We start from the raw sequence: 25,028 nt of genomic DNA, 5'->3' as shown, positions 1-25,028 counted from the left end.
ATAGATTGAAAAAACAATATTTTTATGTGAATATGATAGTGCCACAAACTAAACTTTTGATTTGGGAAGAATATTTTCAGAAAGTAAAATTTTGATTTGGGAAGGATATTTTCACAAAGTAAACTTTTCATTTGGGAAGGATTTTTGGGCTTCGTCCAAAAACAACAGAAAAAGTCCAAACTTAATGAAATAGGTGTTTTTCCTGCTTTGTTCTTGTGCTCATCCTAGACTTGTGCTCTGGTTCACACAGATTCCAGTCCGTGCCTCTCACTGAATGAGATTGTTTACTCACAGGCTTTGCTGGAGTTTCTTATGATATTCTTCCTTCAGATCCTTTGAGTGCCTGTCCCTAAGGTGATCAATGATGATTGCAAATTTGTTGCATTTTTACTCGCTCCTAAAGGCTGAAATTATGTCAGGGTTTCTTTGACTTGTTTTGGTTTGGTTCACATCGTATTGCTTATTTATGTTTGTTAAGATGAATGCTTTTTGGAAGGCAGAAGTAATAAGCTCTGTGTAGATGGAAGTCTTTATTGAGGCTCATCTGAATGTGTTATGGATGAACAAGTACTTGTAGCTGGAATGAAGAGAATGTGGACTACTTTTTTATTAGCCTTCTCCTTTAATGCTAGACTTTTTCAAGTTTGAGTTTGCCCTTCTCCTCTGGAATGTCGACATAAACACAGTATGAAGACCTTTGTTATAAATGAATTCTTAGAGTATGTGCAGATGTGTGGATATGTATGTGTGAAAGCATATGGTTATACTCTGGTCCATAGCCATGGTTGGGCTTTGATAATGTGGGTAGGGATGCATACTAAAATTGCACTATTTATTGTAAGGAGAGCATATATTTATGCTATTGTCTATACCCATTGATGACATTGTTGGGGATATCATAGTAGCTAGTCCTACTATGGGTGATGGAGTTTATGGTTTTCAACCTTGTGACTATCATGCTAATCCTTGCTATACGCGATGGAGTTTATGGTTTTCAACCTTGTGACTGATTGTCATGAGATTGAAACTGCACTATTAATTGTTTTTTTAGAGGATGAGTTTGTGCATTTTCCAAATTGATCTATATACATATCCTTCATTCAGTAGACCATAAGAGTTGAACCTTTAGGCTTTGATACTAGACCTCACAGCAGAATTGTTATGCCAAGGACTTCACAACTCTTTCCAATGTCTAATACAACTTGTGTTAGAGAATAAGGGTCAATGCTCCCCTATGATCGCCATATGAAGATATCAAAGCTTGACACTTGGGTTTCAATCTTGATTAAGTAGGCAACTAATGCAAGTGCCACATGGGCACTACATGTAGCCGTTGTACATTGTGGAGTCATGGCTAACTTCACACAAGATAGCCGAGCAAGTGCTTCAAATACCAATCTTCTCTCCTCACAGTCGTCATGCTTATGAACGATTTACTACATCCGTATATCATAAAGTTTGTAGTACACTTTATTGACGATATTCTGATATTCAGTAAAAGTATTACTGAGCATCATGAACACTTAAGAATAGTGTTTAGTACTTTGAGAAAAGCCAGTCTTTATGTAAATAAAAAGAAAACTATACTGTGTATGGTAGGACTTGAATATTTAGGATTCATAATTACTCCTAAGGGGGTAGAAATAGACCCAAAGAAAGTGGCTGCGATACTGACTTGGCCAATCTCTCAGAGTTTGACCGCTTTTTGCGATCATTCTTGGGATTTGTCCAATTTTATCGAAGGCATATCAAAGCATATTCTGAAATAGTATCACCATTGATTGATCTGACCTCAAATAAAGTACCTTTTATATGGGGACAGAATCAACAGGAAAGTTTTAACACCATAAAACAAGCTGTGGTCACACGACCGGGAACAATTTCTTTAATTGCAACAATTTTGGCAACAATAATAACAATCAAGGCAGGTGTCCCCTAGGCAAAAACTCAAACTTCCCAAATATACTGGTAGGGGCGATCCAACCTGATTCCTCTAGCATTTTGATGCCGCATGCCGAGTGGGTGGAGATGAAACCAAGGTCGCTTGGTTCCCCATGGCATTAACCAATGAAGCCTCAGAATGGTACCTCGACCTCCTAGTGGAAGAAAGAGCCACATGGGACCTGCTGCAAACTGAATGCAAGAGGCGCTTTCAAATGGAGAGACTATAAGATGATCCTGGTGTTCATCTAAGCGAGCTTGAACAAGGTCACCGAGAAGATGTATGGATGTACCTTGGCAAGATGAAACAATTAATTGCTAAATGTGACCCACACCCCAATGCTAAGTAGCTCACGGCTTGGTTTATTGCAAGCCTAAGGAAGAAAATCTGAAAAGACATGAAAATGATTAGTAGTTACGAAACATTCAATGCTACTCATGCAGCAGCCATTGACATTGAGGAGGGCATGACTGACTTTGATACCAGCAGTGATGATGGAAGATCTAGTGCACGAGATAAGTGCTCTAAATCTAAGTCCATTGCGAAATGTCTACTGAAGATCACCTAGAGGCCATGACCATGAAGCTAATAGAAGAAATGATGCAGGCCATGGAACAAAAGCTTCACATGTCTCAGCTACCTCCACCTCAAACTTGTCCATGATGAGAAAATGTATGGTGCCCACACTGCATGGCCAATAATACATCAAATGACTACCTGCTCCTAAGAGCCAAGATCTCTGCACAAGAAAATCTAGCACCAAGGTTGTGGTGCCATCTTTGTGTAGTCGGTGGCCATGATGAAAATAGTTGCATCTTCAACATGCGCAACAACCCACCTCGACCTCAAAAATACCAATTGGCACCCATACTAGTGTACAGGCAACCGACACACAAGTGCCCCTAGCTCCAAGGTTGAATCTTGTTCCCGTTCAGACACAAGTCCTGCAATTACTCACGAATCCAAATCCCCGATCATATCCAAGAGCACCAAATCTAGCTCCTCCAACAGTTTCAATACAACAACTACAAGCCAAGGAAGTGGATTCACCATTCGAGTATGAAGCCAAGTACCCCGTGTACTATGAAGAAGGCGTAGAAGGTTTAATATCATCTATGCAAATCAAAGTTCAATCCAACACATATCGAGCTCCAATCAAGTGCTACGGTTGTGGAGAGAATCACTAGAACGCAGAGTTACCTCATCATGGTAGCCCTGCTACTTTCCCTCATTATGGTAGACCTGCTACTTTCCCTCATCGTGGTAGCCCTGCTACTTTCCAACCACTCTTCATAGATTGTGGCATAGGCCATTCCTGTATGGATTGTCCCATGAAAAATAAGGTCCCACAACAAACAAAGGTTAAGCCTGGCATCCCAATTGGCATTATTGGGGTGGACCATCAAAGTATAGGGCCAGCAAGTGTAACATCATAACCTGTGAATGTAATTACACGCCAGCAACAAAAAGAGGCCACCAAGGACCTTAATATTCCAATCCAACCAAGACTTCTTCACAAGAAAGAACAAGTGCCTCTACCGCCACCAAGCAATGATCAGCCAAGCTCATTCACATTAGCTCCCAAGCCTTAAATAAAAGAAGCTCCATACCCAAATGCAGAAGTGGAGAAGGCTCTATTATAGGCACTTCAACAATGGGTACAAAAGGAACAAGCTTAATTTGAGGCTGAGAAGTAAGTGCAAGATCCAATCCCTGACTTGGTCCCACCGAGTATTGATACTATACTCGAGCCTCTATTCCAACAATAAAATCTGCAACATAATGTACCCACACGCCAACTTGAAGGAGCTGCGTTTTAGCATTCTAAGTTGTCCTGTGTCAATTCCCATCGGAATCCTACTATGGAATTATCCCAATCTTTGGGAGAGTTTCAAAGGCTGGATTAACTCGCACATCCCCCTCCACCTATGGAAGACATAGAAGATATCCTTGTGCGGATGGGTGAGAGAGATGACATGCAACATAACTATGCCTTTGATCCACAAGGCCTATAATGAAGTCCAAGCCATAGTGGATGGTGGAGCAGGTGTAAATGTTCTATCCAAGGAGCTCTACAATGAATGGGGTCTCCCACCAATGCAAAAGGCTAATTTCAACATACGCCTTGTCAATGATTCACGAGCAAAACCCTTGGGAATAGTGAATGGCATGTCAACAAAAGTCACAAGATTCTGCTCTTCCCTTCAATTCACAATCTTGGATCTCCCTAAGAAATCCTATCAAATCTTGCTGAGACATCCTTGGTTGCGGGAAGCATCAGTCCTCCATGATTGGGAACTAATAGACTGACAATCCAAAATTGCGACCCCATAGTGAGAGTGTGGGGACAGAAGCAATAAAACCAATTGTTCCTAGAGCGTTGGATGAAACCTTATCAATGATGATCTCATACAAATCAACTCCTCTGCAATAGCATGCTGTAGTGGGCGATACACAAAGCAATGCCAATAATTGGATACAAACATTGGCAACCATCAACAACTGCCATTCATTAGACCCCATCTTCTTATTAGATAGATGCTAGGGTCATGCAGGTAGATCCTCCACTCATACATGAAGAACCAATCGATCTAGAGGTGCCATTCTTTATGGCTAACCTCGAATAATGAATGTGATGAAAGTAATCATACCAATAATGACTCAGATTTTCCTTGGGACCTTGAAACTGAGGTTGAGAATGCTCAAATTCAAGATCAAGTCTTTGACAATGACACAGCCATTGTGCCCTAATGGCAGTTGAGTTTCCAAATGGCAGTTGAGTTTCCAAAAGTTAAATCTCCAAAATTGAATAACAACAAAAGATCCCACAAGAAAGCCTGAGGAAATCGTTGAAAACACTTCAATGAATTCGAATGAGTCCAAGCAAGGATCATTGAATTGTATCTTGCAAAGACAACTCCCTCAAAATCTGAGCCACCTCCTCTTGAATGGTCCCCTAAGGGAATGGAAGGAGTATGCACAGCAAATGAACCCTTACTTGGGAACACCTTACCAGTGGAAAAGTTACCCCACAATTCCCAACGTAAGAAGTTTCGAAAGTATAAGCCACATGTGCGGATGATCAAGAGACTTCAGAAAAAGAAAGTCACCAAGAGCCTAACAAATTGGTTAATGATACTATGCCACCCAATACCCATAGCACATGTCAGGCTAGTTCAACACCATCAAATGCTGATCTTCAAGAAGTGCTAGCATACTTCAAGAACTACACAAGTGGAAGTGTCCCCATATCAATGCGAAGACCACTAAGAGAGTCTTAAGTTCAAGAAACTGATAGCATTGGAGAAACTCCAATCTATGAGGGACCAGCAAAGACTCGACCAATAAACCTCACCCTTGAAGGAGAGGAAGAAAAATTAGTTTTCATTAGGAAACAACTTTGATAGGAAGATGAAATCAATAAACATCACCCTTGAAGGGGAGGAAGAAAAATTGGTTTTCATTAGGAAACAGCTTTGACAGGAAGATGAAACCAAGCTCAAAGAACTCCTAATGGAATATTGAGACTTCCTAGCATGGTCATACAAAGAGATGAAAGGAATTTCACAAAACGTGCCAATACACATGATACCTATAAGGGAAGGTGCCCGCCCTAAGGTATGTGGACCTTATTGAAAAGTAATTTTAGAAGCTACTTCCTATCAACTCATTGCTAGACAACCATACAAGATGGGCAAGGACCAAGATTTAAGAAGATGTGTAATACCTCATGAGATCATGCCAATCTTGAGTGAAGTCCATGAAGGCATTGCAGGAGGACACTTCCAAGGGGAAGCCACAACAAAAAAAGTCCTCCTCATAGGCTACTGGTGGCCAACACTTTGGGCAGATGCCTATGAATATGTCAAATGTTGTGATGTATGCCAACGAACCAATAAACCCCAACAAAAAGACTTCAATCCCCTAACAACAATTGTTGCACAAAAACCATTTGCAAAATGGGGGATTGACTATGTGGGTCCCATCCATCCAGTAGCAAAGGGGTCACATGCACGCTACATCATTGTGACCATTGATTACTTTACCAAATGGGCTGTAGCTAAAGCAGTCAGAAAGGCAGATGCAAGAAACACATCAAGATTCTTATATGAGAATGTGATCACCCATTTCAGATGTGCCATTGAAATTGTGTCGGATAGAGGCAAGCATTTTGTTAATGAGGTAATCCAAGAACCCTTGCCTGGCTTTATGGTAATCCATAGAAAAAGCACACCCTACTACCCCTAAGGGAATGGACAAAGGCTGAATCCATCAACAAAATATTATGCATTATCCTCACCAAGGTAGTAGAACCACAACATTCTGATTGGGCAGAGAAACTAAATGTAGACTTATGGGCATACCAAACCACACTCAAGGTCAGTACAGGGAATACAACTTTTCAATTGGTGTATGGCCTTGAAGCTGTGGTCCCACTAGAATTTGTAATACCAAGCTTAAGCATAGTAGTACAGGAACGCATGGAGATCATGCATCCTTGAAAGAAAGACTCTATCAATCCGAGAATCATGAAAATAGAAAAACATAGAAGAAAGGCATGGTTTGATCAGAATCTTAAAGTCAAAGACATCAAGGAAGGTGACTTGGTCTTGTTAAACAATGCCAAAGTACACAAGGGAAAACTCAGGTATCTAGGTCAAGACCCTATCGAGTAAGACAAATGAATCCCATTGATACTACATCAACACCCAAGCCATCCCCGACAATAATGTAGTTTTGGAAACCCCAAGTTTGTTGAGATATCGAGCTCCACTCGTGATATGCCAGGGTGATCGTTGTGCATTTATCTCACCGACTTGTTAGCTGCAGATGCGGTTGGTACACCGCCCATGAACAATAGCTGGATGACAGCTATCCTTATGTACTCTAGTTCGTGGCTCACTTAGTATGCCACCTTAGTTAGCTGAGTTTGATTTGAGACCCACATATAGGGTTCTTCTATTTCTTTGTACAAGAGTTCTTTTGGCTTTCACAACTAAGAAGAGGAAAACTATTTTCAGCCTCCATCTTTGTGTGTATTCCCCCATTGTGTATGTGAGAAAGCTGCAAGTGAGAATCCTTCCTTCTCTCCCACTATCTTCACATGGTATCAGAGCCTGGTTCATGGTAAGGAGCTCAAGAAAGCAAACCAAGTTTGCGGTGTCCTAGTAAGAGGACCAGTGTTGCTTTCCTTTTTCGAGTTTAGGAGCAAATCTCTGCAGGTAGCATAGCCGGAAGTGCAAGAGTGCATTGTCTCAAATTGAGACACCCTTCGCGGTGTGGCGAGAGGGCAATATATGCTACAGGTTAGGGCAAAGCCCTAGGTCACTTTATTTTTCTGATTCGAGGCCATTTTGGGGCCCGTTTTGGAGGCAGAAGTTCTCCGCAAGCACTGAGAAAAAGGCCCTGTTTTTGCTATGCGACCACTGCTCTACAAGTCGGTGAAAAGTTGCCACAGAAATTGCATTGTATGCATGTGTGCAGAGATACTGGAGTTACAGAATTATCCTTATTGCTTGTTGATGCAAAATCGTCACTAGGAAGTGACTGTGTGGTCAAATACCACTTTCGTCAGTTTTGCAGATTTGCCCGTGTGAGGCAGAAGCTGTGCTTTTTGTAGTGAGAATATTTTGCAATGTTCTGTAATGGCGTCTGATTCTCTTTCATAGATTGTCACTGAAAAGCTTGACAAGAACAACTTCCAAGCATGGAAGTTTAGAATGATGAATTTCCTTATGGGAAAATGCTATTGGGAGTTCATTACAGGAAATGAAGAAGAACTAGTTCTTCCTAATGTTCCCAATGAACAGGAAATGCAGGCATTTAAAAGATGGCATGAGAGAGCCAGAAAAGTTATGTACTAGCTATCTATCAGTATTTCAGATTCCATGATTGTGCATATTCAGGATGCAAGTACGCCAAAGGAGGCATGTGATACTTTGGTAAAAATATACAGCACAAATATGCAAGCCAGGAAAATGCAGCTCAAGCAAGAGTTGCACAATGTGCAAAGAGAAAATATGAGCATCAATGACTACCACATGAAGGTGAAGAAAATTGCAGATGCACTTGCTTCCATTGGGTTGCTAGTGGAAGATGATGATCTAGTTTCTGTGACCTTGAATGGTCTAGGAAAGGATTATGCACAGTTCCGGACATCCATTGCCATCCATGAAAAATTTCCTGATTTTGAGGAGTTGTTTGCTCTTCTAATTTCTAAAGAGCAAAGAAATGGTGGTGCATCTTCTTCAGGAGGAACTTCAAAAGAAACTGTCTTCTACTCAAATGCTAGAAGAGGTAGAGGAGGCCGATCTGGAGGCCATGGTAGAAATCAGAATATGCAGCAAACTCAAGAAAACCAGTCCTTTGGAGGAGGACATGGTAACTCTAGAGGCAAAAGAGCCAAAGAGGTCATGGTGGATGGCAGAGAGGCCAAAATGCAAACACCAATGTTGAATGCTACTATTGTGGTAAAATGGGTCATATGGCTAAAGATTGCTACAAAAAGCAGAATGACATTATGAATGGAAAATTGCAGCAAGGCAATTATGCATCCTCTAGTAGACAGGGTGATGATAGAAATGAGCATTTGTTTATGGTGCAGCACATGACCAATTCTGTGACAAGTGCAGAAGAAAGTAATGATGTGTGGTATGTTGACTCAGGTGCATCAAACCACATGACAGGTCATGCAAAATGGATGCAAGATGCAAGGAAAATGGAAAGACTAGGATTTGTGGAGACTGGTGATGATACTGCACATCCTATTGTGCAGATTGGTAAAATTCGTTTGTCTATGCAGGATGGGAAAAAGAAATACCTACCTAATGTATTTCATGTTTTGAATATCACCAAGAACCTGGTTTCTGTTGGTCAAATGGTTGAGCAGGGCTTGCAAGTTAGATTTAACCTCATGGATGCTTTGTTGAGGATATGAAAAATAATGGTCACTTGATAGCAAAAGGAAAGAAGAAGGGCAAGATGTTTACATTGGATGCGGACATGCCTAAATTGAGTGCAGCAATGTTTGCACATAGGACCGGTGTAGTTGCAGATATTGATATCTGGCATAAATGCATTGGTCATGTTAATGTACAGTGACTTAAATCAATGCAGGCCCAAAACATTGTTGCAGGATTGCCTAAATTCAAGGTTGCATAAATGCATAAGGTATGTGAAGCCTGTCAATTTGGAAAACAGGCAAGGAAACCATTTCCTAGACATGTTCAAGAGAGTAAGAAGCCATTGGAATTAATCCACTCTGATGTGTGGACTACTAATGCTGCATCTATTGGAGGCTATCATTATTTTGTCACTTTTATTGATGACTACAGCAAAAAAGTTTGGGTGCATTTTACGAAAAAGAAAAGTGAAGTGTTTGGGCATTTCAAAGCTTTTAAAGCTATGGATGAAAAAGAAACAGGCCTGCAAATAAAATGCCTAAGGTCAGATGGAGGGGGAGAGTACCTCTCAAATGAGTTTACAAGGTTCCTGCAGGAGCATGGCATAAAGCAGCAATATTCATGCAGTCATACCCCACAACAAAATGGGCTTGCAGAAAGGAAAAGCAGGCATATTGGAGAGGTATCTCGGGCCATGCTAAATAAAAAAGACCTACTAGATTATTATTGGGCTGAAGCAGTTGCTGCAGCAATTTACATAATGAACAGGACTCCCACTATAGCAATACATGGCATGACGCCAGAGGAGATGTATACTGGTAGGAAACCAGATATTTCTCATTTGAAAATTTTTGGTTGCATTGCCTATGTTCATGTGCCAGATGAGTTGAGGTCCAAGTTGGATCCAAAAGTTGAGAAGTGCATCTTTATTGGTTATTTTCTGTAGCAGAAAGGTTATAGATGCTATAACCCTTCTACTCGTAAGTTTACAGTGAGCAGAGATATTGTTTTTGATGAGATGAGCAGCTGGTATAAACCAGTAAATGTGATTGATGATGTAGATGCACAAAATGGTAATGCTACACAGAATTCATAGCAGCAATCATAAAATATTAGTGGACCTGCAATATCCTCTAGTAGTGGTTCACATACTTCGCCATGGATAGGCAGATTGAGATCAGGATAATCTCCTCAAAGCAATGTAGATAGTGATATGCAAGTATCACGAAAAGGAAAAGAGAAGGTAGATCAGCCCATGTTTGATGTGAATGCAGGTCACTCTTATGTGGATGGTGAATCCAGTGGCTTAGAATAGAGCATTGATGATGAGTTGGGTATTCCTTCTGTTGTTACACCTAGAGTAAGGAAGACCAGGGATATTTTGGGAGCACTTGGAAGTGAGCCTATTTTGCGCAGGTCTACCAGAGTTAGGTATCCTATGGATAGGCTGAAATATGATGGACTTACAGCCATTCACTATGCCTATATGGTCAAAGTGATATAGGAACCAGAACCCACTTCTTTTGAGCAAGCCATGGGAAAAAAAAAATGGGAGAAAGCCATGGATGAAGAAATGGATGCCTTGGAAGTAAATGCTACATGGGAATTCGTGCCTTTGCCTAAAAACAAGAATGCAATTGGCTATAAGTGGGTTTATAAGATGAAGCACAATGCAGATGGTTCTGTGAACCCTTTGATTTGGGCCAGTGTTAAAGGAAGAACCTCTTCTATTGAATCATCTGCTCCCAAAAACATAGGTTCTTGCATAGTCGTCTCCACCTCGTATCCACACAGGACACCAAGAGCTTCATCCTCCTAGAGACCAAACATAACCTCTATGTCATGGAGAAAGAGGTATTGTTCTCCATTGACAAGAAGGGGAGCAAGAAACTGTATCATTGTTGCGGGGTCAATAGAGGTGGTGGATGAAATTTGAGAAGTAGAATGGGGTTTATGAGGTCACTGGAGCACTTCCAGGGCCAATGCAGCTTCCTGCTCCTCAACTTCTTCATCTATGGGCTCTTCATTATACATGTTCGGCTCATCTACAGAAAGAAGAGGATCGAAAAGGGCAGGGATAGGGTCAGGGCTTGAGGTTGATGTTGAGATATCGAGCTCCACTCGTGATATGCCAGGGTGACTATTGTGCATTTATGTCACCGACTTGTTAGCTGCACATGCGGTTGGTACACTGCCCATGAATAATAGCTGGATGACAGCTATCCTTATGTACTCTAGTTCGTGGCTCAGTTAGTATGCCACCTTAGTTAGCTGAGTTTGGTTTGAGACCCACATATAGGATTCTTCTATTTCTTTGTACTAGAGTCAAAGCCCGATGTTCTCAGTGTGTTAGAGAAGAGAGAAAGGCTCTGAAGCCTTATTGTATAGAAAAATTTATTTTAGATGAATACGGATATACTTTTTATACAGTGCCCCATTTTGTGTTCTTTTATAAAATTTATTTTATATTGTCATTATATTTTGTAACTTTAATTGTTGTTGGCATTAATATTTTCATTCACTATTATGTTGCTATTAGATAAATATTTGCGCTATAATGGTCATTTCTAAGCAATCCAGTAAGAATCTCACCACGCGACAAAAGGCAAATGTGTTCGGCATCGCGCAGGGAGCCAAGTCAAACAGGCCCCATATGCGCCATAGTGGGTTCTGGCATTTCTGGGCTCCCCGCGCGATGCTGAACACATTTGCCTTCTGCACCACGGTGAAAAAACATCATTTGACCACTCAAATTCACACTGAACTTGCATAAACCGAGAAAGCATCACGTAACATGTATAATAACATGGCAATAGTAATAGGACATAAAAATATCTTTTATTCATTGGGCTCAAAGTGAAGAGATTTACAAAATGATTCAGGTTACACCAAATGAACCTAAACAACATCTAGGGTTTAAGGGAGGGATACTAATTAGGTCTCACTAGCGAACATGCTCATCAACAATCGATGTTCCCATTACTTCGTCACTGTAATACACCGGCAATTGGACTGTCAGACTGATGATCAGAGGGTTCCGTCCTTGAGGGCAGCTTTTCGACGATCTGTAGATGAGTAGTTTGCCAAACAGATTGGAGGAGAAGCAGAATGGTCAACATCATCTTTGCTTTCTTCATCGGTGAGTAACTTCTTCCATACCTTGATATTCCGCCAGTGCGCCTCCATGCAAGCACTGGCGTTATTCTGTGTATATACACCGCATTTGAAGAAATGCTTTTTGAAATTTGTGTTGTTCTCACTGTGCCTGAGAACCCCATCCACAAACACATCAACACGCTTTGCGTCCGCATCGTGAATTACATTGAGGTGCAGCCACCTTTCGTATATGTTATTCATTACCAACGCCAGAGGCATCCCTCCAGCTCCCCTCCATAGGCTGCCATTGTAAACACGTAACTGCATGGTCGTGTTCCATACGCCATTGCCTCCAAAAACCTGCATCACGGAAACGCCTGAAGTGTTGGCTGGGACGTTGAATTCCCCCTCAAATTGCCAAACTCCCGAAGTGTAGTCGCAACCCTGCGCGCATCATCAGCAGGCAACTTAGAAAGAGCCTTGCTTTTGTTATCTTAAAACAAAGTATTGCTCGCTGCAGGCAAACTGTAATGAATACAATTAAGCTTCGGGAGCTGACTCGCACCAAGTTGCGTTGTGCTTACCACCAGCCTGAGCTCAGTGCGCGGTTTCGTGGGACTGCCCATGCGAAAGGGCATGTCATCGCTGTAGACCCACATGTCATAGACGCCATTAGCAAATCTGAAACGGTCAGTAACGTTCAAATTGAAGGGCTTGTCGAGAACGCAAGAGTAATTCTGTTCAGTGAAACCTTGGGTGGGATCAGCAAACACCCGGCCTACAAAGGCATGAAGAAGGGCATAGAGACCGATGAGAGCCACTCGAGTTGCCATGGACGGAAGGAATGAGGCCTTGGAATTCAGGACTCGGTTGCCTCAAGCTGTGCAAAATTCTAGTGGCCGTCTGCACCAACAGGAGCTCATTCAAAGTTCCAAAAAACAAGCATGGCTGCTTTCAAATTTCTGAAGGAAGTAGCTTCTTTTGAGTTTCCAAGGCTGCATCCTCCATGGGTATATGAATCTTTTCCATTTGGTTGGAGGATATATGAATACTTTCCCTTTGGTTTACATTGCTTGGACGCTGTCGCCAAGGCGGGTTCAAGCGACAAAGATGGCCGTCTTTAAGTGAAGTTGTCTATGCTTTAGTCTCATTTTGACAACTTACTCAACATATCGTCCAGAAGCTTCCTCAAGCTTGTTTTAGGCCAGCTTAGAGTGAACTTCTCTATGTTTGAGTCTCATTTGTATAACTTACTTGAACATATTCTCAAGAAGCTTCGTGAATTCAAGGTCACGTGTTGCATACCATTTATCCTTTTCCCAATTGTGAAGAAAACGAATTTCCTACAAAAGAAAATGGCGATGTACTTCATGGAATGTGTGTCAGAATGAAACTCATGATATAGTCGAAATTTACATCAATACAGTTATTGGTGGCTCTAATGACACTAATATATTTCTCAGACACCAATGCCTCATGTGCAAATAACAACATTTGTGGAATAGGAATTTACCCCACTATAAGTCAATATAATAATTAATCAAAGTGCAACTAATTAGGGTGCTACAAGGTCCTTACAAGGTATAGAGACATATGCAATATAATGCAAGATGTATTATAAAAGAATCCCTTGAAGGGGAGTGAATGTATAAGGAAAGATGTATCACAAAAAATCTCTTGAAGTGGCTAGAATATATAAAGTGATATGTATCACAAAAAACCTCTTCAAAGGGCATACAAATCGTACCCTCACAAAAAAGGAAGCCTACAATCCGAGAACTGCACTACAATATAGAGGTGAGATACATTATAAAACCCCCTTCAAAGAGATAGAATAGCCTACTTTCATCAAATGGAGACTATAAAAGTAGAAGTGTATGAAAGTCTTAAACACTAGAGAATACAATATGTAAGGCCTAATAGCAAGTTCATTAATGGAAGAAGATTTTTTCAATTGGGGGACTGATGGGCCATTTATGGATTAGAGGTGGCTTAAAAAATGCTTGTCTAATATAATTGCAATATGTGCATGGATGGAGGGGACTTTTACATTCAAAATTACATGTATATTGACAACATAGGGGAAAATAATTGTACAAGAAGATGTAAAATGTTAAAGATAGGGATATTTTCAATGTGAGCTTGCTCGCATACATTACATGGTTTTTTACAAAGTGCCCTAGGATGTAAGTCCTTGAAGTAGACCTCAATCCTTGCTCTAATCCTCATCTCCCTTATCACCTTGCCTCCATGTCCTTCCTCATGCCCACTCTCTCCATTGCTATGGAGTGGAGTAGACTTCATGTAACATGAAAAAGAAAATCTCTTAAGTAAACCGATATTTAGTAAGCTAAAAATAGCTTAGTTGGAAAGTAAGAGTGGAAGACTTGTCTCATTGTTTCATGGATTAGTTGAGCTATGCTCCTTTTGACTCAAGCTTGCTAAAGAGACCATTGTTATTGTGTCGATAAGCATGTATATGGATACTCCTCATTAGTTGGCATATGGTCAACCAAACGATGATGTAACAACAAGAATTTTCCATGGGACGCTAGGATATTAATTAAGCATGAAAGACATCAAACCAAATGTAATAACTTACACAAAAGTATGTAGTAAATATAGTTTTAAAATATGTAGTGAAGTAACCCCTGCCATTAGAGTGCCAGTGTTCCTAACTTGAGAAGGTCCTATCTTCTTTTGTTAGACTTGTGCCACCTCTTGCTATTATTTTGACTTGTGAGTATCCCTAAGGAATATTAGGGAGTTAATCCTTGGCCTGATGCCAATCCTCTCATGTTACATACTATAACTTTGTTGCTCCTACTCTCATTGCATCCTGAATCTCTAATCTATAGTGGTCATTATGTTTTTCATGTGCTCAAGCATGTACTTGTAATCAAACACCATGTGGTTCGGCATGGGCAATCCATATGTGGCGTGTCTATTATAATAACATCATATAATTCTTGCAGTGGCTCACTAGATCCTTCAAGGCCACCTGCATGATCTATCATACCCATAAAATGACACGAAATCCTCTATCATCCTCTATGATATGTCTCATGTCATCCACGAAATATGATGAATCCTTAAGAGAAGGCATTGACAATGGTGTTAAAGAAACCATTTCATTATAGCAAACAGTCTTAAAGCGTTTAATAGTGTTAAGGTGCTTGATGAGCCCAAGGAGCCTAACCTATTGAATGTTGACACCCTTCCCATCTCAACATCAGATCTAGTGATCCACACTTCTCTTTATTGCTAGCACCTAAGGGAAGATGTATCATGTAGCCACCCCACTAGCAATTTGTGTATTGGGAACTATCTATTGGATCACATGCATAGCTCTATGACCTCATTGCCCCATCCAAAGCATGTATCCTCCTCATGAGTCCTTGCCATTCTCAGGTCCTACATGCAATGACATCATGGAATGCTGATTGATAGTGTCTTACTAGAATTGCATGTCTTAAGAAGTGGTATGCCCCAGACCATGGTCCATTTCTTTTAGGATGGTATGGTGTAGTCAGATTGAGATTCATTGGTGAAGTTTCATCATCTATTGAAATATATCTTATGAATGTCAACACCTTTCATTGGTATAAGGTGTAGTCTAACTGATAGTCATTGATGAAGAGTGATCATCTATTGAAATATATTTAATGAATGCTAACACCTTTCTTTTCTCAGCATCAAGTCTAGTGATCCACACTTCTCTTTGTTTTTGGTATCTAATCCGACATCTTATTCTTATATCTATCAACTCCATCATTCACCACAAGTTGATTTGCTTATGCTCCACTGGCTTCTCTATTGCAAACCACTCCATATTCCCCAGTGGGATCACCAAATTAATCTCATGGAAATGTGCCACCCTCATTGATTTGATGCAACTTTTTGTGGAGAGAAAGCGTTGCATGGGGGCAAGGGAAAGGAACTATGCAGAATGAAAGGTTGTATTAAAAGAGAAAGAGGGAAAAAATCACAATGAGTGGAAATAGGTGCTCTTCTATTACTTGGCAAAAATGGTAACTTCTCTTAGATGCATGCCACATGGTAGCAAGAATGACCCTGACTCCTAGAGCTCTAGACCCTTTTACACACATCCTTCCTACTAACATCCACAATAGATCCTAGTGGATACTACCCATTACATATTACAATGATTTACACCTTTATAATAGAAAGGGGAGTTTCCATTACTTTGTATCTATTTAATCTGACGTATTTTTCCCTCATCATGGATCCTTTTTGTAACACCATTGATGTCATCTTTTTAACACTTCTTTGAGTTTTGGCCTCTTATCTTCCTCTACTGCTCTAATAGCCATAACACTCTGATAGTTAGGTTCCTTTATCACCTTAACTTGTCACACAACACCACCTCACTTGTCTTCTAGTTCAATCTTGTCACTCTGATAGTTAGGCTCCTTTATCACCTTGTCTTGTCACACAACACCGCCTCACTTGTCTTCTAGTTCAATCTATGGACTAAGCATCCTAAACATGATCTTGATGGGAGGGTATGAGTTGCTCCTTGCTTTGTCAACCCTTCCTCTTCTTGCCCCCTTTGCTCCTCAGCTGAGAGCTCTATCTATTTGCTTTGCTCTTTGGGTAAGCACTCTCCTTTGATCATAGTTAAATCCACAAAATGTTAGTTCCAAGGTTTAACAGTTACATCTAAAAACGTTTGACAATTTCTATCAAATTTTCAACTATAACATTTCAAGTAAGCCAACTATACCTTAAGACAGAGAAACCATCCAATTGCTTATCCCCTCTTGAGCCCCTCTTAACATAACTCAGTGACTATAGATTTGGCAATCTAATTACAAAAATAGGTATGGGATGGCCTATACCTTTCCCCACATCCCATTATTTCTTAAGAAAGCATCTATTTGCATTATGATCATTTGAGGCATCATGCTATGTTGACAAATGTTAGTATTTCACATATTCTAGTACGATAACCAACAATACTTGCATGAATGTTGTCACTATCTCTCCCAAGTCCAGGTTTTGAGGGTGTTGGTCACCTACAATTATGTCATTGCTCATTGTAGAGAATAGGTGTTCACAAGTATAGCATAGTTTTTTTTTTTTTTAAGTGTAGCATAGGTCCTGATTTCCTATTCCAATGAGAGGTGTAGGCCAAAGCATGGAATGCATATCTCATGCATGCATGGGAGAGGGCTTGATCACAACAATGGGTCGAGGCTCTCACCCCCACGGGAGTTCAAGGGTTTAGAAGTGGGTTGTAGGGTTCACAGGGGGGAAAAGGTTGAGAGATATAATAAGGAGTTCTAGGGTTCAAAGAGGGTTGTAGGGTTTAGGAGGAGTTCAAGGTTGAGGACTAGAGAACTAGTCCCCTTCGCAACATCAAGTGGTCAAGTATTGAGGAGGAGGCTCAAGGGAGGAGGAGGAGGAAGGGGGAAGAAGGAGGAGAAGGAAGGAAGAGGAGGAGGAGGGAGGAGAAAGAGGGAGGAGGAGGAGGAGGAGGAGGAGGAGGAGGAGGAGGAGGGAGGAGCAGGAGGGAGGAGGGAGGAGGAAGAGGGAGGACGAGGATAAGGAGGAGATGGGAGGAGGTGGGAGTTCAAGGGTAAGGGCATGCTGGAACAAGATAGTGTAAGGGAGGATGGATGCAATGAATATCAATCACATGAACACAATAGTGAACTTAAACATTGAACCCCAAAGAGTCAGAGCTTCATTCTATTGAGAGAGATTTATACAAGTTGGTCTCTACACAATTCGTAGGAACCTTAAGGGTGGGACCTCTTTTGTAGGAGACCTCTTGGATAGGAGTCCCTCCTCTTTTTGGGGGGACCTTTTAAGTCCCTCTTCTTTGAGAGGGGACCTCTTGAATCCCTCCACTTTTTGGGGGAACCTCAAAAAGTGTAGGCTCTTAGTCTTTCTCTCTCTAGTTTTAGTATTTCTCTCTCTCTCAATCTTCCAAGCACCGAGCAAAGGGGGAAAAAAAAGCTTCCAACTATGTTAAAATATGGCAAAAATAGATTGAAACAAAACATAGTTTCACCTAGAAATATGCAAAGTATTATATCAATGCGTATATTTTATACACAAATCTTTACATGAATCTTTGGGAATGGTGAGTAACATAATGGGATGGCTTTTGAAGAAAGCCACGTGTAGAGTAGACTTTGTAAGAAAATAATACAACGTCTGTGCTCAACAGATAACAGGATCTCGTACGCAAGAGAGAAAACAAGATAGTATGGAGAATCAAAAATTTGATTACTGTGGAACTGATACACTAGATGGCACTACCTCCCAACCATGCGCTCCTGTGAAAGAAGCTTCGATGGCATGCTGGAAACAATAGAAGACGGAGGCTAGATGCTAAGGAATCAGGGTTGCTATAGCCAGTGATGAAATGGGCTTCACAGGCTTGCTCTTATATAGCCACTCGTTGTAGTCGGTTAGGCTCAATTGGGTGATCAACCTAGCCTACCCAAAACAGTCGACTGGGGGTCGGTCCCGAAATAGGCCACCGACCATATGATAGAACCGGTGCACAAAACAAAGCAACTATCCTACGGTCTTCGTTCGGCCCAGAGCCATCTGGGATCATCTAAGGCTCCAAACCGGCCCCGTAACCCGAGATGGGCTGCCTCAAGAAATGCTCCGTCTACCTTCAGTGCCATCAGTCAAGGGATGCCTTCCTGCACTTGCATGTAGCCTAGTTGGCAGTGTGCCAACTCTATCTGAAGCCGTCCAGCCATCAGGCCACACATGGCCCCCATATGGTGTCCAAACCAGGACCTACTGGATAACCGAGCAACTCAAATGCCTTCTCCTCATATGGGGGGCTTACAAGTAGAGTTAGCTGGTTCCTGTGTAGTTACACGAGAAGCATTGATATCTAACACCCCCCCTCAATGTCCACCCGCAAGTGAACTTACTTTTTCGGCCCAATGCCAAGTCGATGAAGATGCCTCTCTAGCAAGTCTCTTCCAAGAGCCTTCGTGAAGATGTCCGCAACATTCTCTGTAGTCGGACAGTACACCAAGTCGACCTCTCCATCCATGATGAGCTCACGTACAAAGTGGTATTGAATCTCAATGTGTTTTGTGCGATAGTGGAACACTGGGTTCTTTGCAATCGCCATGCAACTTTTATTGTCACATGATAATTGCATAGGCTTGTTCTGCACTACACCCATGTCCCCCAAAATCCTCCTCAACCACACTGCCTCGCAAGAAGCAAAGCATGCAGATTTGTACTCGGCCTCGGTAGAAGAAAGAGCAACTGTGGGCTGCTTCTTGCTGACCCATGACACAAATCCAGATCCAAGTGAGAAACAGTACCCTGTCACTGATCTCCTGCTGTCCACGTCTCCTGCCCAATCCGAGTCTCAGAATCCGGTGTGACATGAAGTTGGGGGTAATAAACTTCACGCACCTCGTCACTTCCTGCTGCTTTCGAACTGACTGACAAAGATATTTATCATTGAGAATGGGACATTAGAAAGAAGCTTTTATGCCAAGATACCACACCATACTTTCCTCCCTCAGATGAGAATGAAGATGGTAACATCCCAAGTGATGTTATAATCAAGCATAGGGAGAAGGAAAGGATCAGTAGAGGCCATAATCTCAGTGAGCCAGTCTACACCAAAGAGAAGAGTGATACGTTGTTGAAAGAAGATCTTGCAGCTCAACATGACATGAACTGATATATATCGAGGAGTTTGAAGGGGCTGATTAGGTCGGATGGGTAGATTCTGAGGAAACATTGCACCTCCTTCATAGACACCTTTACACTTAGCTCAAAACACTCTACAAACTGTCATTAGACACAAAGGCCTATAACTTTCAGTAGAGACATGATATCAGAGATTCAAGCACACAAAGAGATGTGCCTTGAGATGAGCTTCGCGCTGATATAAGTTTCATTGAAAACAGACAGACGGTTGAAGAGATATGGACAGTTTACTAGAAGGGGGTAAAAACTGTCATGAAAACAGACTGTCAAACACAGAGACTCATAACATTTTGCAGCAGTATCTGATTCAAGATCTAAGTACATAAGACATGCGTCTTAAAGAGAGCTTCACGCTTATATATGTTTTGTAAGAAACAGAGAAGCGGCCAAAAAGTTATGGACAGTTTACTAGATGGGGGTAAAAACTGTCATGAAAACAGACTGTCAAACACAGAGACTCATAACTTTTTGTAGCAGTATCTGATTCAAGATCTAATTACATAGAAACATGCGCTTTGAAGAGAGCTTCACGCTGATATAAATTTCATTACAATCAGACTATTAAGCAGAAAGTTATGAGCAAAATACTAACAGGGGGTCAAATTGTCATGAAAACTACCCTTCACCCAGGCTAATTTCGCCTGAGCAGGATGCTCCCTCAAGACTCCACCTTCATCAACGATCCACCCCTCATAGATTTTTCCTAGAATAGGGGAAGAAGTTTCCATGGTGGCTCGAGAAACAGAGGGACCATGTGTGCACAGTGAGCAGCCGAATAGAAAGAACTGTTAAGGCTTTGAAAGAAAGAAAAGGGAAGGGACACTCAAGAGAGAGAGAACCTGAAGTGACCTTCATTACAAATAGAGTGAGAATCTACTTCAACACTACAAACACAAGGGAGAAGAAGAGGTTTCATACATACAAAAGGGAGTGGAAGCTCCAAGACTACTCATAGAGAGAGAATAAACTAGAGAGAGAAGGACTCAAGAGTCTACATAAGAGAATATATCTATAAGAGGGAGAAAAGGCTCATGGAAGAGGCTTGGGGAGACTAGAACTACAGCAACATAAGGCCTAATGGTGGAAGAGATTCATGAACAAGGGAGAGGAGGGCTCTTTTTATAGAAATTTTGTTACCCTCTTTCACCCATTTACAATTGCTGCCTGTAGATTCCTTTCCCCATCAATCACATAAGCACGTATGTCACCATCCATGTCCTTTTTGGCTACTCTTGCCATGTGTCCCATCACAAGATGCTCAAGATTCTTAAAATATTGAGAAAGTCAAGAGTCTCCTCACATGGATCCCATAGGGACCCTCTCTTTTCCACATGTCCACATCCTCCTTATTCCACATAGGAGTTCTAGAAGGATTCCTCTTGACTTCACACTCCTCCACATGCCTTCCACATGCTTGGCATGTGGCCTCTCTTATATTATTGGAACACATGGACATGAGCCCACCTCTTTATATGACTCACTCTTCCTATTTTCTAAAAAAACTCCATAATATCCCATACACAAATAACTCTCACCCCATACCAAGGTATTTATAATTCATACCTATGGTATTTACAATGAGCCATTCCACTCATCCTCTCCATCCCATACAATATCATAGAAAATAGAAATAAGTGAGAATCGCTAGGCTATCACTTGATACTCAAACTCTTATCAAACATAGAGAAAAACAATACTAATGCCAAATTAAAAATATTAATTTTTGGCGTCACATCTTTCCCCCCCAGCAGATCCTCTCTAGTACAGAGAGGGTCTGCTAGCCCTCAAGGTGGTCGAGCATAGAAGAATTTAAGGCAATACTCATTGGTGCGTCCGGGTATCACCATGCCATCAACCTCCGCAAGCTGATAGGTTCCATTCGTGACATTCATATACATCCTTGTGGAGGCGTGGCCAAAAGTAACCAATCTCTGCTTCTGTTGTGGAGTTAATCCTTGAGGAAACATGCCTTCTTCCACATATTTATGAACATCTTGTAGTTTTGGCCATCCAGTGTCTACCCAAGAAACCACCCCCCGGTCTGGCACTACAATGGCTTTAGCTAACTCATCTGCCCTTTGATTTTCTTTTCTGTTTATATGAACAAACTTGCAAAAATCAAACTGACTACATAGTGCCATAGCCTTTTGATTAAGCTCCTTCAAATGAGGACTTCTTGTCTTGTAATGCCCTTGCATTTGCTTTATAATAAGCTGAGAATCTCCTCTTACTTCCAATTCTTTAACTTGACTTTGAAGACAACCCTCCAAACTAAGAATCAAAGCATTATACTCAGCTGCATTATTGTTAGTTGTGATACCTGGAAGCCCTTGTCCTCTTGCCCATACCTCTTGACCTTCAGGATTCATCAAGACTATCCCCCCGGCTCCTTGTTGGCATGAAGGACTAAAAGCCCCATCAAAATACAAAATAAAAGCTGTTGGTGGTGTATCCCTTTCATCTTTAATGTTCTCCTTACATTTCTTTTCTTCTCCTCCCGCCTTGTGAGCAAATCTGCCATAGTGGACCTTGTGGTATTTTCAGTGACAAAAGAGAAAGAGAACTCTTGAAGCTCTGACAACCATTTTGCAAATCTCCCCCCAGGATTAGGCTTGCGAACTAGATATGCTAATACAGACTGAGAGGTAAGGAAGAAAAATGGTTGAGGTAATACATAGGAGCGAAACTTTCTGATGGAAAACACCAAAGAGAGAGCTTGTTGCTCCATTTCTTCATACCTTGTTTCCACATCTGTAAGCTGTCGGCTGGCATAATAGATGGGTTGCATTCTACCTGCCTCTCCTTTTTGTAGCAATACAACACCAACTAAATGCAAAGATACACTTGGATTTACATAAAAGTCTTGAGACCAATCAGGGGGCTTCAATATTGGGCCCTTACTCATGGCTTCCTTAAGTTGCTAGAAAGACACTTGTTGCTCCACACCCCATTGGAAAGAAACTCCTTTTCTTGACAACAAGTTCATGGGATGCACTATCTCTGTGAAATCATCACAAAAGCGTTGATAATACTTGCTCTTTCCTAGAATTCTGCGAACACCAGTAACACTCTCAGGACTTGGCAATGCCATGATTGCTTGAACCTTGTCAGGATCCATTTGCAGGCCTTCTTCAGACTCAATATGCCCCAATAAGACTACTTTTGTTTGAGCCAAATGACACTTGCTAGGATTTAGACACCCTTTTGCTTCATCAATCCTAGCTAAGGCCATCTTTAACTTCTCCATGTGATCTATGCGTCGAGAATAAATGCAAAAATCATCCAAAAACACCCTTATGAAGTTTCCCAAGTAAGGCTCCAGGACTTGACTCATGAACCTTTGAAATGTAGCTGGTGCATTGGTCAACCCAAAAGGCATCACTCTGTAAGCAAAAACTCCCCAAGGTGTGACAAATGATGTTTTCTTTTGATCTTCCTCCCAAATACGAATTTGAAAGTACCCAGAATACCCATCACATATAGAATACATCTCATGCCCTGCTACTTGGTCTAGTATTTCATCTTGAAATGGCAAAGGAAAATGATCCCTCTTAGTGCATGCATTCAAAGGACGAAAGTCCACAGAAACTCGCCACTTATTTCCTTTCTTTGGTGTGACAACTATAGGAGATATCCATTCTGAATCATCAATAGGAAAGATGAATCCCGCCTCAAGTAGTTGTGTTACCTCTTTCTTTAGTGCCTCAGCTTGGATCACCCCCAATCGCCTTAAGCGTTGCACAACTGGCTTGCTTTCTGGCTTCAACTCAATCTTGTGCTCCACAAGAGAGACTGGTCGAACCTGTGAATAGCTTGTTGCAAAGAGACATGGAAAATCATCTAGCATATCCAAGTACTGGAGCTTCTCACTACCTGATAGAGAATCACCAAGAAGCTCTTCATTGCGTTGGCGTCGTTTAATGTGCTCCACATCCTCCACATGAAGTGTCTCTACAGGATCTTCTTGCACCACCACCTTGTTCCTTCCTGACTCATCTCGATCAGCACCAAGACAAAGACCAAAGGCCACTCCTTCCACCTCACCCTCTGAGTTGGACTCCTCGGAGCTACACCCTGTCTCTTCTTCTTCATCGGTTAAGTCAGAGCTTGAACTCTCTGATGTTGAAGACTCCTCCTTGACAACTTCCTTTTTGCGGCTTCTGATGTTGTAGCGCACCTTCTTATCATTTCCTTGCAAAATCAATTCTCTAGTATGCCACTTTTGAACAGCCTTCACCTTGCGTAGCCAAGGCCTTCCCAAAATCAATGGATAGGCACGTGCATCTGGCTTGGTAGGGATCACCTGAAAAGTAGTCGGCACAGAAATTCCATATACATCCACTTCTAGATTCTTCACAACTCCCAAGGTCTTAACCCTAGTGTTGTCAGCCAATTTGATGCGATAAGGAGAGGTAGTACTAGAGTATTTTAAATCAGCATCTATCATGGTCTTCTCACTCATGACATTAATCGATGCACCTCCATCAATGTATGCATTAGAAATCACTTGACCATCAATGATCACATCAACCACAGGTACATCATCACCAACATCTATATCTACCTTTTGAACAATAGGAATGGCACTTTTCTTCTTTTTCTTCTTTGACACTCTTGTGCTTGCTAGTTTTCCCCATTCCTTCTGTAGTTTTGGAGACAAAGCAAGTAATTGACCAAAGGTGATATGAGCTTCCTTTTCTTTAAGGTCGGACAACAAGTCATAGCTTCCAATTCCTTGTCCTAAAGGAAAGTCTGACTAGCTAATTCTCCTTCTAGATGCCTTCTTTTTCTTACTACGGTGTTCCTCTTCCTAATGTTCCTCATCTACTTCTTCCTTGCTTTCTTCTTCTTCTCTCGCTTTACCACGCCCCCGTTTAGCCATCATTACCTCTTTTTCCTCATCCCCTGAAGAGGCTTCTAACAAGGATATTTGTTTTTCTTCTTTCTTTCTCAATCTAGGACACTCGGGGCGATAGTGACCTTTTTCATTACATTCATAGCAAGTGACTCCACTCCTATCTCGAGGCCTATCTTCACTCTTTGGTGCTCTAGGTTGTCGTGCATTAACCAAATGCAATTTCAAATCAGCAAACTCTGCCATCAATTGGGAGATATTATGATCTAACTTAGAGGACTTTAGTACCTGAGGAGTTCCCATTACCTCCACCTTAGAAGTTGAAGCTGTTAAAGACACAAAAGAGGATTCGATCTTTAGAGAAGCTTCTTTCTTGGTCGCAATGCAAAGCACCTCCACGTATGTTGTTGGATCTTTACTCATTACTTTTGAGCGAAGACGAGGCTCCAAAGCCATAACAAATTTGCTCATCTTTAAGTGCTCCATCCCTGAGAGACTTTGAGGG

General features: G+C 41.4%; 2 protein-coding genes across 2 annotated transcripts in view; one reads left to right on the top strand and one right to left on the bottom strand.

The window, feature by feature from the left end:
• The first annotated feature begins 325 nt into the window (after window positions 1-325).
• Window positions 326-25,028, top strand: part of LOC147893884 (uncharacterized) — a 121,637-nt gene continuing 96,934 nt past the window's right edge. Inside the window, exon 1 of the mRNA XM_087386003.1 lies at window positions 326-354. The gene's annotated coding sequence lies outside the window, so the exon portion shown is untranslated. The remainder of the gene's footprint in view (window positions 355-25,028) is intronic.
• On the bottom strand, window positions 11,872-12,773 carry LOC147893885 (citrate-binding protein-like). Its single transcript, XM_087386382.1, has 2 exons — window positions 12,525-12,773; window positions 11,872-12,384 (listed from the first exon to the last, which is right to left on the bottom strand). Exons 1-2 carry the CDS (start codon window positions 12,771-12,773, stop codon window positions 11,872-11,874), a joined length of 762 nt encoding a protein of 253 aa, XP_087242508.1.

The sequence above is a fragment of the Dipteris shenzhenensis genome, chromosome 15 (assembly GCF_047967505.1).
Source record: "Dipteris shenzhenensis isolate YYH24624 ecotype China chromosome 15, Dip_SZ_1.0, whole genome shotgun sequence".
NCBI classification, from domain to species: domain Eukaryota; kingdom Viridiplantae; phylum Streptophyta; class Polypodiopsida; order Gleicheniales; family Dipteridaceae; genus Dipteris; species Dipteris shenzhenensis.
Note: the sequence above shows the minus strand (reverse complement) of the source record. Positions and strands in the feature narration are given on the sequence as shown.